Raw genomic sequence first — 16,762 nt, 5'->3', positions numbered from 1 at the left:
AGTCATTGCCATTCGTGCTTGCATGGGCACCCCACCTCTCCCACGTATGACGACGCCTCCCCGCGCCTTCCGCGTGTATGACGACGCCTCCCCGCGCCTTCCGCGTGCTGGTCCCCACCATGACAAGCGCCCCCTGAAAAAGCACGTTCCGACAACGCTACTCATTGCGGGTGCATTAAACAGTGGAGGAGCGTTTCTTTTGACCTTAATTTTTTTAACTTTACAGGGAAAAGGAACAGCAAAAGAAATCAAATGGGCAGAGGGGTGTACAAATTAAAAGCCACTCTCCATCTGCGGCATTTCCCCACCGCGACTGCGACTGCGACCGCTCTCTCTCTCTCTTGACTGGAGTCAGAGTCTTGTGCTGCTGAGCCGCCGTCTTCTCCGCTTGCCCGTGCCGCCATGGATGGGGTTCCGACGGAGCCTCGCCACCCGCTCCTGCAGGCCGTTCTCGATGGCGACCTCCTCCTCCTCAAAGGTAATAACAACCAGCCCACCGCATCCTTTAGCTCCTGCCCCTACCCTTAGGGTTCCTTCCTTGGTGATGGTAATTAATTTGGGCCGATCACGTGATGTGCGCAGAGATGGCGGGCGTCGTGGCGGCGGACGTCGGCATCAGGGCGCGCGCGCTGACTGTGGCGGTCATGGAAGGGCGGCTGGACATGTGTAGGTGCCTCGTCGAGGACCACGGCGTCGATGTCAACCAGCGCACCTTCACAGGTTAATTAGTCCGGTTCCCTTTGGATCTATTGGCGTCAATTCTGCTGCACCTCCCAGGACCACGGCTAGATGCACAAGTGCACATCACATCCCGGCCCAGTAAGTAATCCCAGGTTAGTTTGGTTCTTTTGTTTTGTTGCAGGTGACACTCCTCTGGCCATTTCTGCGACTTATGGGACGCCTGCTACCACCAGATATCTTCTGGATCGTGGTGCTGATCCAACTTTAGCTGGTGCCCTGTGGCCACCTCTTCATGCTGCTGCAAGTTTTGGTATCCCCTCGCCTCTCCCACACGCGCAGCCTGTTCAACTTCCATCCTGCCATATGTTTTTATTGACATCTAGTATTCACCAAGTTCAGACATATGTGATTTGGACGGTGGAACAAGCAGAAACAATGAGTTTCTGTACGGCAACTTTGAGGATTGGAATGTAAAGTAAATTGGTGTTAATTAATTCTAGTCTTGTTTGCTCACAGATCGATTTTCGGGAGAGAAAACACCGTGTCACTCTCAAGTGTTAATTCTATTCTTGTTTGCTCACAAATCGATGATTTTTGCTAGCTACTGCCTATGTTTAGATACAAAAACAACTAGCTAGAAGTCAAATATTCTAAACTTGGTCCTGGACATGATCATTGGTAACTGGCGGTTATCACATTTGCAAGTGTACAATTCAAAAAAACATTTGCAAGTGTCTACATTTTTTTCTTTTTGCAAAAATAAGCTTATCTTGCTGATTTTTTCTACAAACTTGTATTCTAGGACAATGTGAGATAGTGGAATTGCTGCTTTCAACTGGAATTGATGTGGATCATTTCGATTCTGTGTATGGGACCGCATTGCATGTTGCCGCTACTAATGGTCAAGATGGCTCGATGAATATTTTGTTGCAGCATCATGCAGATGTAAGTCACCACTTTCTTCCTTCTCTTCTGGGCTGTGCAAAAGTAAATCCTGGTTGGTTTCTTAAGGCCCTAAGCGGCTTTATCTCCAGTTCATAACTATCATGCATGCAATGTAATGAGAAGTGGAAATACTGTTGTCTGTTAGTACTTGGGCTCAATCATCTGAACCGAAAGAGTTTGTTTATGTTGGCACAAAGCAAAACATATATACAATGTTTGTCGTTTGACCATAAATAATTCTCCTGAAATGAAACATGCTTATTTTCTCACAGGTGCTCTAAATGTTTGTCTAATTTTTATAATTAAATCAAAAAAATGTATGCTTCTGTGCGTTGAGAAATGCCAATATGTGTAACACACACACACACACACACACAATGTGCTTATTTTATTTCCCCATTACTCCTTTTTTTGCAAGTGAATAAATTGGTTTTTCTACTTTCCACAGCCCAATAAGGTTTTCCGCCTTGATAGTACCCCGTTAAGGCTGGCCATGATTTCTGAATCACTGGAATGTGTGAAGCTACTCATTAAGGTCAGTAATCTTTCTCGTTTATGGAGCTTCCTTTAGTGTAGTCTACATTTTCTGCAGTTGACATCTCAAGCACTTACTCAGATGAAACTAAAATTTATTTACACAGGCTGGCGCTGATGTGAATAAAATTGACTATACTGGTGTTACTTACTTGATGATAGCAGCGGGCAATGGCTTATCTGATACCCTGAAATGCTTACTAGATGCTGGCGCTAACCCAGATATTGATGATGGGGTGAGTCACTGAGTCTTGTATTGTTTTCTCCCCCTCTGCCTTCATGGTCTACTTTCATGCGTATTATCTGTTCGTAGTTGGCTGAATGGTTGTGCCTCGGTGGGACATGTTAGGTTCTAGGCTGTTGAGAGATTAGGATAAATGTGCTCAGCCGCTTCTTTTACATCAACTGTACCCATGCTGCTGGGAATATTTTATTCATGCATGAGGATTGAGGAAACACATTGTTTTGGTAAATCATATCTGTTACTACGTGATGCATGGTCTACAGAGAACATGGGAAAAGTATTCCTACCAACATGTTTACTGTGTAATATCAATGGAGCAGATCACCATATCGTAACATTTTGCACCGCCTTGGTCAGCACATATCGGCTGCAGTTCTTCCCAGGTGTTGAACTTACCAATTGCTGCCCAAGGAAGACGGGCATAGGCTTTTCTGCTCTTTTTTCCCCTTGTTTTTAGGAGGAATTCTTTGTAAATCACCATCCTGTGCAATTATCTCTTTGCGGAGGCAGCGGAGTACCTTGCAGGACTTTCATGAATTTATTTATTGTCAATGGAGAAATTCTCCAGTTTTCTTCATTGCCTGGTCAAATAGACACAGGATGCTTTCAAAGACTTATTCTTCTATTGTGTCGATGGCACATTCTCTCTCTATTCTGCTTTGACAAACTAATGCAGTATAAGAAACATATTAGTCTGGGATTAGAATTAATATTTTTATAGGATTTAATCTTAGCTTTATTTCCCGAATTTAGTGGAGAGGTATGGACAAGACTATTCCATTGTTTGTTCCCGTGTTTTGATTTGCTCAAAGCCCATCTAGCCATTTGGTTGAAATTGTAGACTTGGAATTGTAACTATCAATGTTGAAATGCTCTGCTAGTATAGTCCATCTTGTATTAATGATGATCGAACATGAAATCAGCCATCTCATTTACTCCTGCAGTTTGGTACAACTCCAATCGAAATTGCCGCCCTCCAAGCCAGATGGGATATGGTTGCGATGTTATTTCCTTTAACTTCTCCCATTTCAAGATTGCCGGATTGGAGTGTTGATGGAATTATTTCTCATGTGCAATCTTTCGGTTTGAAGCCGAGGGTATGTAGTTCCTTTTCCGCTCACTTACAGTTCCATAATATTATGTACAATGGCTAGTCGTCTTCCATTCTTCTGTTGCTCTGCTCCTGCAGTCATGATTTTTATTGATATTTATAATAACAGAAAAATGTTATGCATACCCAGACCCTGCGCAAGCGGGAGCTGCATGCACCGGGCTGCCTTTTTTATAAGCGCCCCACATTTGAGAAAGTTTTAATGTCATTGTTAGGGTCAACTAAGATTCTAAGTGAAGCTTCTTTTCTGTGTTTGTGCTGTATATATGTCTTGACCAAAAATATTTTTTGATCAGGATATACATCTATGTGAAGCGAAAAGAGCTGAACTAAAGTTGCAAGCTACAGAGGCTTTTAAGAGAAAGGAATATATCATAGCAGGAGACCTATATACTTGTGTGAGTCACTGAGCCTAGATGATTATGATAGTTACGGTGTCAATTAAACATGTGCTTGTCATTGTTATCTAGCAAGACACTTCACATTTTGAACACGCCCAAAAGGTTCAATCCCTGTCAAACTGTTCAGTGTCCTAATCTAACTGTTTAAGCTGCAGCTAGACTAGAACCACAGTATCTAAAACAAAGGGCAGTCTGTGTTTTGCACTGTATCTAAAACAAAGGGTATCTAGAACCACAGTATCTAGAACTACAGCTGCATGCTATTATAACAGTTGTTTTGCACTGTTTGTCCTCAAAATTCAGTCTGGATTATGCTCGCAGTTGCTATTGCCACACACACACACACAAAAAAAAACCCTGCTTTGGAGTTGAACTGCTTATGTTTTAGTTAGAGGAACCGTGTGAACATTCAAAGGTATTTAAAATTCCGGAGTTATCTATATTAATTCATAAAAAATCAGCATCATTTTCCATGTATCTTTCGTGAAAATTCTGTCAGAAATGTTATACTGATTTCATAAAAGTGAATGGTTTCTCTCTGTCTCGATCTGGATTATCGGAAATGTTGGTGGGGTCAGTGAAAATGTTGTTACTGTGTTATGCAAACTACTACCTTGTAACAAAATCTGCATGTGATTGGTCTACTGTAGGCAATGAGTTTTCAGCCTAGTCCAAAAGGTCTTGCAAACCTGCTAGCACATAGGAGTTTCTGTATGTTGCACGCGGGAATAGGAAAAGAGGCTCTCTCCGACGCTGCTAGGTGCACAGTGCTACGACCTCTTTGGCCCAAAGGTTACTATCGACTAGGAGCAGCCTTTATGTTGCTACAGGTAAACCAGAATAAATTTGTTACGGCTATTCTTTCGTGACCATGATGAAATTGATCATCTTCCGGTGTCTACTCACAGGACTATGGAAAAGCAGCTCAGACGTTCGAAGCTGGCTTGAAACTGGACCCTACAAATGCGGATATGGCTAACGCTTTAAGGTAATTGTGTGTTCCATGTCTCCATGTTGCGAGGAATCTTGTGCAGTCCCACCTGCTTGATTGGTCCCCTAAAAGGACGAACTATTTCTTATATGCTCCCTCTGTTCCTGAATATAAGACGTTTTCGCAGTTCAATTTAAACTGCCAAAACGTCTTATATTTAGAAACAGAGGTGGTACGTAGATCGAAGTCCTTCTGGAGTGCAAGTGTTTTCTGTGTCTTGATGGTCTAAACTCGGGCATCATGCGGATTTAATGATTTAAGATCTATTAAGAGTGAGTTTGGAGCTACAGCTCTGGTTCTCAAATCCATGGAAAGAAAGAGAGCACCTTGTCCTGGTGCCCTGTGCATGCCTTTGTTCTGTTCAATCTCTGGAAAAAAAAGGCTCTTTTCACTATTTTGACCCTTTCAGAAAACTTTAGCACAAAATGAACTCCACACAAAACTATTTCACAATCTGACCCTTTTGGTAACGCCACAAGCCGTGGTGTTTCTTCTCTATTTGAAAACGCCGAACTAGCTAGCGTTGCTTCACTTCATAAATAAATGAAAAATGTGAAAAACTAGTTGAAACGCCAACAACCCTTGGCGTTGCATGCTTGGGCAGCAACGCCCACCCCATTGGCGTTTCCAGCAACGTTACAAACTTTGGCGTTTCAGCCCTGCTACGTAGCGTCTCGATCAGGCCAATAACGCTAGCTAGTTCGGCGTTTTCATATAGTGCAGCAACGTCACGGTCTTTAGCGTTTCTGAAAAGGGTCAGATCGTGAAATTGTTTTGTGTGAAGTTCATTTTGTGCTAAAGTTTCCTCATAAGATCAGAACAGTGAAAAAGGCCGGAAAAAAAGAGCCATATAGAAGTCTCGCCCGCCCATTGCTTACCCCAAAAATATTTTTCGTCGCAGGGAAGCCCAAGAGACGGCGAGGAATCCTCCTCGCACCAGGGGGCTGGAGTGCCTTCACCCATTTGGAATGAGACGTTCCTGGAGTGATTGAGGCGCTGTTTCGTTGCTATGTCCAGTCCAGGGTATGCATGCCTGCCTGTTATTCTCTTTTCCTATGTCCAGTCCAAGGTATGCGTGCCTGTTATTCTCTGGAGAGACTGAGACTCTGTTTCGTTGCTTAAGACTCTGTTTTGTGTTGAACCGTCCAAGAGTACTGATCTCATGTGCTATATTGTAGACCGTGTAAACATGGCTATCTGTACATTGTGGTTATATGTCGTCTCCGTGAACCATTGTGGTTATATATCGTGTGCGTGAATCACTCTGAAAAATGCGCTTGTCATGGTGAAATCTAAGCAGTACTATACTGGCTAGAAAAAAAGGATAAAAGGCAAAAAAGAAGTGTCATCTAGGTAGGGGATCGTGTGGAACTGCAGATATATTTTAGTATTTGAGAAAAAAGAAGATAATTTGTGTGTAAAGCGGGATTTAGTATGGCGTTGGGCATGCTGTAGATGTTAGCTGGGAGTGGGAGGTTTGCTGGTGGGTACGCACATTAGAATCCTGAAAATACAGTGCTTACTGAGGACAAAGAGAGGATTCTAGGGGAATTCTGCACATCTCTATTTTTTTAGGTAAATTTTGCACATTTTTTGCCATCACCTGTTGCTGGGTGGTGAATTTAACTAGAAACCACACAAGCATTTACGGGCTCGTGTTTGAAAAACACACGCTCGAGACGGTCCAGTGGAGGAATAGGGGCATGTCCAGGGTGCACCCACGAGGCGAAATAAATCAAAAGGAAAACAACATAGACTGCAGTCTGCTGGACAAAATGTGTCTTTCATGCAAACGAATAAAAGCATGTGTATCTACACGAAAGAACAACTGAGTCATGTGCACAGATGAACATATACCAACACACAAATGATAATTACAGATAGTAGTACTCATCATGGGTGCATGGAACAACAGAAACTAAAAGGAATGGTGGAATACAAGGAATACAAAAAGATGCATCATCACTATCTCGCTAACCGGATACTATGCCACTTATTCTAGAAATAGCACATCGTGGCTCCGGACGGGGTTGATCTCCTCCTTCAGCTGTCATATGTGAGTATCACATCAATTGTCAATCATCGGTGGCTTGCCCTTCGGAGGCGGCTCCGGCTTCGGTTCGGGCTCAGGCTTGGGCTCTGGCTTAGGCATAGGTTCAGGCTTAGGCTCTGGTTTAGGCAATGGTTTGGGCTTAGGCTCTGGCTTTGGCATCGGCTCAGGCTTGGGCTCTGGCTTCGGTTCTGGCTTCGGCATTGGCTCGGGCTTTGGTTCTGGCTTTGGCATCGGCTCTGGCTTGGGCTCTGGCTTCGGTTCCGGCTTTGGCATCGGCTCGGGTTTGGGCTCTGGCTTTGGTTCCGGCTTTGGCATCGGCTCGGGTTTGGGCTCTGGCTTTGGTTCTGGTTTGGGCATCGGCTCGGGTTTGGGCTCAGGCTTAGGCTCAGGTTTGGGCATTGGGTAAGGCTTGGGCTCAGGCTTTGGTTCCGGTTTTGGCATCGGCTCGGGCTTGGGCTCGGGCTTGGGTTCCGGTTTTGGCATCGGCTCAGGCTTGGGCTCAGGCTTGGGTTCCGGCTTTGGCATCGGCTCAGGCTTGGGCTCTGGCTTAGGTTCGGGTTTCGGCATCGGCTTAGGCTCAGGCTTTATCGGCTCGGGTTTGGGCTCTGGCTTTGGTTCTGGTCTAGGCATCGGCTCGGGCTTGGGCTCTGGCTTCGGTTCGGGTTTTGGCATCGGCTTAGGCTCAGGCTTCATCGGCTCGGGTTTGGGCTCGGGCTTTGGTTCAGGTTTTGGCATAGGCTCGGGCTTGGGCTCTGGCTTTGGTTCTGGTTTGGGCATCGGCTCTGGCTTGGGCTCAGGCTTAGGCTCAGGTTTGGGCATCGGGTCAGGCTTGGGCTCAGGCTTTGGCATCGGCTCCGGCTTCGGCTCCGGTTTGGGCTCTGGCTTTGGCATGGGTTCAGGTTTGGGCAGAGGCTTAGGCTCTGGCTTTGGCATGGGTTCAGGTTTAGGCAGAGGCTTAGGCTCTGGCTTTGGCATGGGTTCAGGCTTAGGCATTGGCTCTGGCTTGGGTTCCGGCTTGGGCTCCGGGTACGGCATCGGCTTGGGCTCCGGCTCGGGGAGCTTCTCGGCGAGGCCCCGACCAGCGGCGGCGGCCTGGCTGAAACCAGAGGCCGCGACCAGCCCGACGAGGAGCACGGCAAGGAGGCTGTGCCTCGCCATTGCTGCTCGCTCCTTCCTCTCGCAGCTCTTGCTGCACCTGTGCTTCACCGCTTCTAAACCTCTCAACTGAGATAAAGTGGATGGGGTGTCGGTGTGGTTCCTCTGAATGGTGGTGTGGAGAACCGGAGATGGCATATGGGGTGGTTTTATAGGGCTGAGCAACCAAGCAGGCCAGGACGCGTGTGCCACACTCCCGAATCCCGATCGACCAGTGCCGGTGGGTCTCCGGGTGGATCAGGTTACCTCTCTCAACTTTTCATCTGCCGTCTGCACCTTCCTCCCGCCCGCCTGGACTGCAAGGCAGCAGCAGCGGTACCAGTAATGAGAAGAGACCGCGGACAGTAAATTCGTGCTGTGGACGCCGCCGGACGCCGGACGGCGGATGGCTGGTGGCCGGTGGCGCGTCGCCGTCGCGCCTTGAAATCCATGTCGGGGATTTCTCCGTTGCGCGTAGCATCCGACGACGCCTGATGGGTGCGGGTCAAGTCCGGCGACTGTTCTAGGCAGCTGCTAGCAGGGGCTGACGGCGACGGGGCACTGAGAGTTGAGCCTCAGCTTGACGGCATCATCAACTCGACTGCGCCGTAGTACGATTTCACGTGGAGCTTTTACTGCAGCCTGTACAGATTTTTCGGACAGAGGTAAGCTAAAGTTGTGGTCGTCAGGCAGGCACGAGCTCAACCCGTACCGCCCTGAACCCGTTGCGTACGGCGAGCCGCTGCCACCGGCGACAATCGCACGGCGCCTGTCGAGCCATGGATCGGCAGCTTTGAAATTGTTCATGGGTGGATGGGGCCGCGGACCGACCGACGCTTGCTTGGTCCGGTTCGCGGTATTGATCGATCGGTTGATTGATTGACCTGTTAAAACTTAAAAGTCACGTACGCACGCGGCCAGGTAGGCAGAATTGCTTTTGTTGATATTCCTCCAAGCGCTTTTTGCTTGAACAAGCGTCTTTGTTGCTGCATTTTTCTCCTTCGTGTGGGGCTTGCGGCGTTGATTAACGCTGCAGCTGTGATAATGTAACATGTGTTGCGTGAACATGGTACTACTAATCAAGATTCATTGATTTAACAAATGAAGCAACCTTCCGACGTATGCCAAAATAAATAAGCGAGGCAACCTGCCCACCTAGCTATAGCTAGCTAGATTGTTATGGTATAAGATCGTTTTGCGCCCTACAACTATTCGCGTGGAGCTCACACAAAATTATCAACGCGCAAAAGTGAAACTCAAGCTGCGGTGGTTAGACGGACGCCGTAACGCAGCCCGTTGCGTGCGTGGTTCATGTAATCATGTTGTTTGACCGTCCGTGCATGGCCCGGTCCATCTATCTGGGGGGCACGGCAGCCCGGCCAGGGTGTGCCATCGGAGGCAGTCGTCCTACCGTAGCTATCGAGACCATCTGCAACGTTGAAAATGTTCATCGAGATGGATCGGCCGACCGACCGACCTTTGCTTGCTCTTGCTCACGGTATTAATTGCTTGACTGGCTAACCTCATTGGTCACGCGGAGGCACCAAAATCTTTGCGTTGATATTCGAAGCACATTTCTCACGAGCGTTTGTGCGAGTACCGATCAAGTCAAGCACAGCCACACCTACGTGTTCTTCTTGCCGCGTTTCCCTTGTGGGGCTGCCGCATTGATTGACAACATTGCGGCTCAAGTTGCGTAACATTGCAATGGAGTTTTACTGATTATAACAATAACAAAATGAAGCAACCTTCCACACCAAAAATTGAATAAACGAAGCAACAACCTACCTTACCTAGATCGTGTTGCTAACATGCAAAGAGATCTTGCGCGTGTGTCCATGCGATGACAGTAGGAGGAGCAACCGTATTTTAGCTCCATGTGGTCGGCCAACCTTTGGTAGAAATCATCAGAAGATCGACCGGCCGTGTACACGTTAGTGCAATCTACAAAGTAGTGAAAAAGCATGGGCGGCCGGTAGAAAGCGACCCACGCGTCGCGGTTGCCATCACCCGATTCAACATTTTCGATCGGGAAGGTACGCGCCGGATCGCCGGAATCGAATCGCTGCCTAGCTTTTGACTGTAGCGCGTACCACGTACCTAGATAATTAAGGGCATCGATGCCCCGGGCTCCACACCAATCGCTTCACTTCAATTCACGGCGGAAACGATAGGTCTCCCTCCAGAAAGGAACTGACCCCAAAGATCTCTAAAAAGATCTGTGTGAGTGTGATCTGTACTACCAGAAGTTACCATCCACTCATATTTGTTGAAAAATGGACGAAAAGTGTGAAAATGCAAGCTCGTTGTCATTGCGTAGTAGTAGTGTTCAACTTGCATATTGCATATGTGTGACCACGGCTATGTCCTTTAGTAGTAGGAATAATGTGTCTCGCATTCTATCCCGTCCCGATGGTGCGTCTAGCATCGTCGGAGAGTGTGTGTGGAGGTGTGTCTTCATAGGATCTCGCGGGGTTCGGTCGGTGCTGGTATTGGGTGGATCCGGTTTTGTTCTTCTCCGTTCGGGTGTTTACAGGTTTGATCCTTCTGTTCTACAACTTTCGACATCAGCGATGGTTACTACTTTGGTGTGTTGGCCCTATGGGACTTTAGCACGACGATTACCTGACTGTCTCTTACAACAAGATTTGCCTGGCTTCGGCGAGAGAGGGGCGATGACGGCGACGTGCCTTCGATCGCTCCGGTGCTTGCAGTCGTGCTAGGTGGTCCATGGATATGATTGTTATTTTTATTACCTCTGTTATTCTTTGTACTGACATGATTAAAAATGAATAGTTGAAAATTTCTCGAAAAACAAACTTGCATATGTCAAGTAGACAATATTTATCTTTTAACATAATATATTTACCAGTTTGGTTGTCTCCAAATTTAAATTCACCAGAGACAACATCGCATGTTCGCTTAGTTCACGAAGACAGATATTGGATGGCAACGACTGGTTTAAGTTTCTAAGGCCAACTCCACCGCGCGACTCTATCCTGTCTGGCCCCGTCCGTTTGGGGCAAAACGAACAAAGGAGGCGGCCCAGCGTGCGATGGCCCGGACCCATCTTGTCTGTTTTGTGTCCGGGCCGACCCATTTCAAGCACAAACTTGCGCCGGGTTTGGGTCGCGACGGACAACAAACGGACGCGCGCCCGTCCGCGTCGGGGCCGTGTGGCAAGCGGCCACCTACCTCCCACCCGCCCACATCAATGCGCACGAGCGGGCGGCCCCACCTGTTATCCGCACGTCGAACGATCGCCGTCCTTCTTTAAGTGGGAAGCGTGGACGGGTCGTCGTCCACACTGCCCCACGCCACCCCGTGGCCTCCTCGAAACCCGACAGCGGCTGCTCCCAAACCCTAGCCAAGACCTCGCTAGCCGGCCGCCCGCAGCCATGGGCCTCTGGAACTACGGCCGCAAAGGCAAGCACGACCGCGAGGCTGGTTCCTTGTCGGGACGCCGCCGCGGCTCGGTGAAGAAAGAGGAGCCCGCCTCGCCATCGCCACCACGCCGGGCCCCCCGCGCCGCCCGCCTTCTCCATCGCGCCCACGTCCGCCGGCGAGCGCAACCGGCATTACATCCGCACGTCGGTGTGTCGCCGTTATTGGGAGACGAGGACGCCGCTCCCCTGGAGTGACGTCCATCTCCCCAATAACTGGCATCTCTCCGCCGATCGGGTCCCGATCCCGCCGGTCCCGACAAGCAGCCGTGCGCGCGACGAGGAGATCGAGCGCCGCCGCCGCCTCCTCCCCGACGACCTCTTCTACGACCCCAGTGTTGGGGATCATAGCAGAAATTTAAAATTTTCTACGCATCACCAAGATCAATCTATGGAGTAATCTAGCAACGAGGGGAAGGTGAGTGCATCTACATACCCTTGTAGATCGCTAAGCGGAAGCGTTCAAGTGAACGGGGTTGATGGAGTCGTACTCGTCGTGATCCAAATCACCGATGATCCTAGTGCCAAACGGACGGCACCTCCGCGTTCAACACACGTACAGCCCGGTGACGTCTCCTACGCCTTGATCTAGCAAGCGGAGAAGGAGAGGTTGGGGAAGACTCCATCCAGCAGCAGCACGACGACGTGGTGGTGGTGGTGGAGGAGCGCGGGACTCCAGCAGGGCTTCGCCAAGCACTACGAGAGACGAGGAGGGAGAGGGGTAGGGCTGCGCCAACAGGGGAGGAACTTCATGTGTTGGGCTACCCCTTTGCCTTCACTATATATAGGGGAAGAGGGAGGGCTGCGCCTCCACCTAGGGTTTCCTCCCTAGGGGTGGCGGCAGCCCTAGATCCCATCTAGGGTGGCGGCCATAAGGGGGAGAGGGGGAGGCGCACCTCAGGTGGGCCTTAGGGCCCATCTGCCCTAGGGTTTGCCCCCCTCCCCTCTTGGAGGCGCGTTGGGCCTTGGTGGGAGGCACCCCAGCCCACCTAGGGGCTGGTCCCTTCCCACTATTGGCCCATGTAGGCCTCCGGGGCTGGTGGCCCCACCTGGTGGACCCCCAGACCCCTCCGGTGGTCCCGGTACACTACCGGTGATGCCCGGAACACTTCCGGTGGCCAAAACCATACTTCCTATATATTAATCTTTACCTCCGGACCATTCCGGAACTCCTCGTGATGTCCGGGATCTCATCCGGGACTCCGAACAACATTTGGTAACCGCGTACATACTTTCCCTATAACCCTAGCGTCATCGAACCTTAAGTGTGTAGACTCTACGGGTTCGGGAGTCATGCAGACATGGCCGAGACAATTCTCCGGTCAATAACCAACAGCGGGATCTGGATACCCATGTTGGCTCCCACATGCTCCACGATGATCTCATTGGATGAACCATGATGTCAAGGATTTAATCAATCCCGTATACAATTCCCTTTGTCTATGCGGTACGATACTTGCCCGAGATTCGATCGTCGGTATCCCGATACCTTGTTCAATCTCGTTACCGGCAAGTCTCTTTACTCGTTCCGTAACACATCATCCCGTGATCAACTCCTTGATCACATTGTGCACATTATGATGATGTCCTACCGAGTGGGCCCAGAGATACCTCTTCGTTTACACGGAGTGACAAATCCCAGTCTCGATTCGTGCCAACCCAATAGACACTTTCGGAGATACCTGTAGTGTGCCTTTATAGCCACCCAGTTACGTTGTGATGTTTGGCACACCCAAAGCACTCCTACGGTATCCGGGAGTTGCACAATCTCATGGTCTAAGGAAATGATACTTGACATTAGAAAAGCTTTAGCATACGAACTACACGATCTTGTGCTAGGCTTAGGATTGGGTCTTGCCCATCACATCATTCTCCTAATGATGTGATCCCGTTATCAACGACATCCAATGCCCATGGTCAGGAAACCGTAACCATCTATTGATCAACGAGCTAGTCAACTAGAGGCTTACTAGGGACATGGTGTTGTCTATGTATCCACACATGTATCTGAGTTTCCTATCAATACAATTCTAGCATGGATAATAAACGATTATCATGAACAAGGAAATATAATAATAACCAATTTATTATTGCCTCTAGGGCATATTTCCAACAGTCTCCCACTTGCAGTAGAGTCAATAATCTAGTTCACATCGCCATGTGATTAACACTCACAGGTCACATCGCCATGTGACCAACATCCAAGAGTCTACTAGACTCAATGATCTAGTTCACATCACTATGTGATAAACACTCAAAGAGTTCTGGGTTTGATCATGTTATGCTTGTGAGAGAGGTTGTAGTCAACGGGTCTTGCCATATTCAGATCCCTATGTATTTCGCAAAACTTTATATCGTAGATGCTGCTACCATGTTCCACTTGGAGCTATTCCAAATTATTGCTTCATTATACGTATCCGGTATCTCTACTCAGAGCTATCCGGATAGGTGTTAAGTTTGCATCGACGTAACTCTTTATGTCGAACTCTTTATCACCTCCATAACCGAGAAACATTTCCTTATTCCTCTAAGGACAATTTTGACCGCTATCTGGTGGTCCAGTCCTAGATCACCTTTGTACCCTCTTGCCAGACATGTGGCAAGGCACACATCAGGTGCGGTACTCAGCATGGCATACCGTATAGAGCCTATGACAAAAGCATAGGGGACGACCTTCGTCCTTCCTCTTTCTTCTGCCGTGGTCAATCTTCGAGTCTTACTCAACTTCACACCTTACAACTCAGGTAAGAACCCCTTCTTTGACTGATCTATTTTGAACTCCTTCAAAAACATGTCAAGGTGTGCGTTCTTTGAAAGTATCATTAGGCATTTTGATCTATCTCTATAGATCTTGATGCCCAGTATGTAAGCAGCTTTATCCAGGTCTTCCTTTGAAAATCACTCTTCAAACAACTATTTATGCTTTCCAGAAATTCTACATCATTTCGAATCAACAATATGTCATCCACATATACTTATCAGAAATGTTGTAGTGCTCCCACTCACTTTCTTGTAAATACAAGTTTCTAGCAAACATTGTATAAACCTAAAAGCTTTGATCACTCCATCAAAACATATATTCTGATTCCGAGATGCTTGCTCTAGTCCATAGAAGGATTACTGGAGCCAGCATACCTTTTAGCATCCTTAGGATCGACAAAACTTTTTATTGTATCACATACAACTTTTCTTACAAAAACTGGTAAGAAAACTTGTTTTGACATCCATCTGTAAGATTTCATAATCGAAAAATATAGCTAATGCTAACATGATTCCGACGGACTTAAGCATCGCTACGGGTGAGAAATTCTCATCGTAGTCAACTCCTTGAACTTGTGAAAAGACTCTTTCCCACAAGTCGAGCTTCATAGACGGTAACATTACGCCCACATCCGTCTTCTTCTTAAAGATCCATTTATCTCAATGGCTTGCCGATCATCGGGCAAGTCCACCAAAGTCCATACTTTGTTCTGATATATGGATCCTATCTCGGATTTCATGGCTTCTAACCATTTGTCGGAATACGGGCCCACCATCGCTTCTCCATAGCTCGTAGGTTCATTGTTGTCTAACAACATGATATCTAAGACAGGATTACCGTACCACTTAGGAGTAGTACATATCCTTGTCGACCTACGAGGTTCGATAGCAACTTGATCTGAAGCTTCATGATCACTATCATTAACTTCCTATTCAACAGACGTAGGCGCCACAAAAAACATCTTTCTGTGTTGCATCACTCTCTGGTTGAAGTTAAGGTTCGACGACCTCATCAAGTTCTATCTTCCTCCCACTCAATTTTTTCGAGAGAAACTCCTCGAGAAAGGACATGTTCTTAGTGACAAACAATTTGCCCTCGGATCTGAGATAGAAGGTATACCCTACTGTCACCTTTGGGTATCCTATGAAGATGTGTTTGTCCGCTTTGGGTTCGAGCTTCTCCGGCTGAAGCCTTAAGCATCGCAGCCCCAAACATTAAGAAACGACAACTTTGGTTTCTTGCCAAACCAATGTTCATATGAGTCGTCTCAACGGACTTAGATGGTGTCCTATCTAAAGTGAATGCAGCTGTCTCTAACGCAAACCTCAAAATGAAAATGGTAGATTGGTAAGAGACATCATAGATCGCACCATATCTCATAGTGTTCGATTACGACATCCGGACACACCATTACCTTGTGGTGTTCCAGGTGGCTTCAACTGTGAAACAATTCCACATTGTCTTAAGCGATTGCCAAACTCATAACTCATAAAATCCCCTTTTGATCAGATCGTAGGAACATGATCTTATTGTTATGATGATTCTTAACTTCACTCTGAAATCGCTTGAACTTTTCAAACGTTTCAGACTTGTGCTTCATTAAGTAGATATACCTATATCTACCCAAATCGTCAGTGAAGATGAGAAAATAGCGATATCCACCACACGCTTCAATTCTCATTGGATCACACGCATCAGCATGCATGATTTCCAACAAGTCACTTGCTCGTTTCATTGTACCTGAAAACGGGGTCTTAGTCATCCTGCCCATGAGGCATGGCTCGCATGTGTCAAGTGATTCAAAATCAAGTGACTCCAAACATCCATCGACATGGAGTTTCTTCATGCATCTTGCGCCAATATGACCTAAGCGGCAGCGCCACAAGAAAGTGGTACTATCGTTATTAACTCTACATCTTTTGGCGTGAACATGTGTATTACTACGACCGAGATTCAATGAACCATTCACATAGGGTGCATGACCATGAAAGGTATTATTCATGTAAACATAATAACCATTATTCTCTAACTTAAATGAATAACCGTATTGCAATGAACATGATCTAATCATATTCATGCTCAATGTAGACACCTGCTAACATTTATCTAGGTTCAATACTAATCCCGAAGGCAGATGGAGCGTGCGATGGTGATCTCATCAACTTTGGAAACACTTCCAACACACATCGTCACCTCGCCCCTAGCCAGTCTCCGTTTAGTCCGTAGCTTTTGCTTCAAGTCACCAATAATAGCAACTGAACCGGTATCCAATACCCAGGTGCTACCAGGAGTACTAGTGAGGTACACATTAATAACACGTATATACTTTGTTGAAGTTGCCAGCCTTCTTATCTACCATGCATTTGGGGTAATTCTGCTACCAGTGACCGTTCCCCTTACAATAGAAGCACTTAGTCTCGGGTTTGGGTTCAACCTTGGGTTCCTTCACTGGAGCGGCAACTGG

The 16,762-nt window shown here is 47.4% G+C and overlaps 2 protein-coding genes across 3 annotated transcripts; one reads left to right on the top strand and one right to left on the bottom strand.

Moving 5' to 3' along the window:
* Window positions 1-294: 294 nt before the first annotated feature.
* LOC125535752 (serine/threonine-protein phosphatase 6 regulatory ankyrin repeat subunit B-like) lies at window positions 295-6,149 on the top strand. Of its 2 annotated transcripts, XM_048698825.1 has the most exons (11): window positions 296-478; window positions 583-720; window positions 863-991; window positions 1,484-1,626; window positions 2,075-2,161; window positions 2,268-2,396; window positions 3,349-3,501; window positions 3,812-3,913; window positions 4,567-4,746; window positions 4,825-4,904; window positions 5,809-6,149. In XM_048698825.1, the coding sequence occupies exons 1-11, from the start codon at window positions 403-405 to the stop codon at window positions 5,897-5,899; spliced, it is 1,308 nt and encodes a 435-aa protein (XP_048554782.1). In that variant the 5' UTR covers window positions 296-402; the 3' UTR covers window positions 5,900-6,149. The 2 variants fall into 2 exon arrangements, with proteins under 2 accessions (XP_048554783.1, XP_048554782.1); XM_048698826.1 differs by lacking the exon at window positions 3,812-3,913 and having other exon boundaries at window positions 295-478.
* Window positions 6,150-6,720: 571 nt separating this feature from the next.
* LOC125535753 (extensin-like) lies at window positions 6,721-8,268 on the bottom strand. The gene has a single exon (XM_048698828.1). It carries the CDS (start codon window positions 8,251-8,253, stop codon window positions 6,976-6,978), a length of 1,278 nt encoding a protein of 425 aa, XP_048554785.1. The 5' UTR covers window positions 8,254-8,268; the 3' UTR covers window positions 6,721-6,975.
* Between the last annotated feature and the right edge of the window lie 8,494 nt (window positions 8,269-16,762).

Source organism: Triticum urartu, chromosome 2, assembly GCF_003073215.2.
Source record: "Triticum urartu cultivar G1812 chromosome 2, Tu2.1, whole genome shotgun sequence".
In the NCBI taxonomy this organism is placed as follows: domain Eukaryota; kingdom Viridiplantae; phylum Streptophyta; class Magnoliopsida; order Poales; family Poaceae; genus Triticum; species Triticum urartu.
This window is presented reverse-complemented; position numbering and strand designations above follow the sequence as displayed.

Bases quoted from the DNA above. Each gene is read 5' to 3' on its own strand.
- LOC125535752 (XM_048698825.1), top strand. From the start codon at position 403: ATGGATGGGGTTCCGACGGAGCCTCGCCACCCGCTCCTGCAGGCCGTT. The intron at 721-862 runs GTTAATTAGTCC...GTTTTGTTGCAG, and splicing joins CAACCAGCGCACCTTCACAG to GTGACACTCCTCTGGCCATT. The intron at 2,397-3,348 runs GTGAGTCACTGA...TTACTCCTGCAG, and splicing joins ACCCAGATATTGATGATGGG to TTTGGTACAACTCCAATCGA.
- LOC125535753 (XM_048698828.1), bottom strand. From the start codon at position 8,253: ATGCCATCTCCGGTTCTCCACACCACCATTCAGAGGAACCACACCGAC.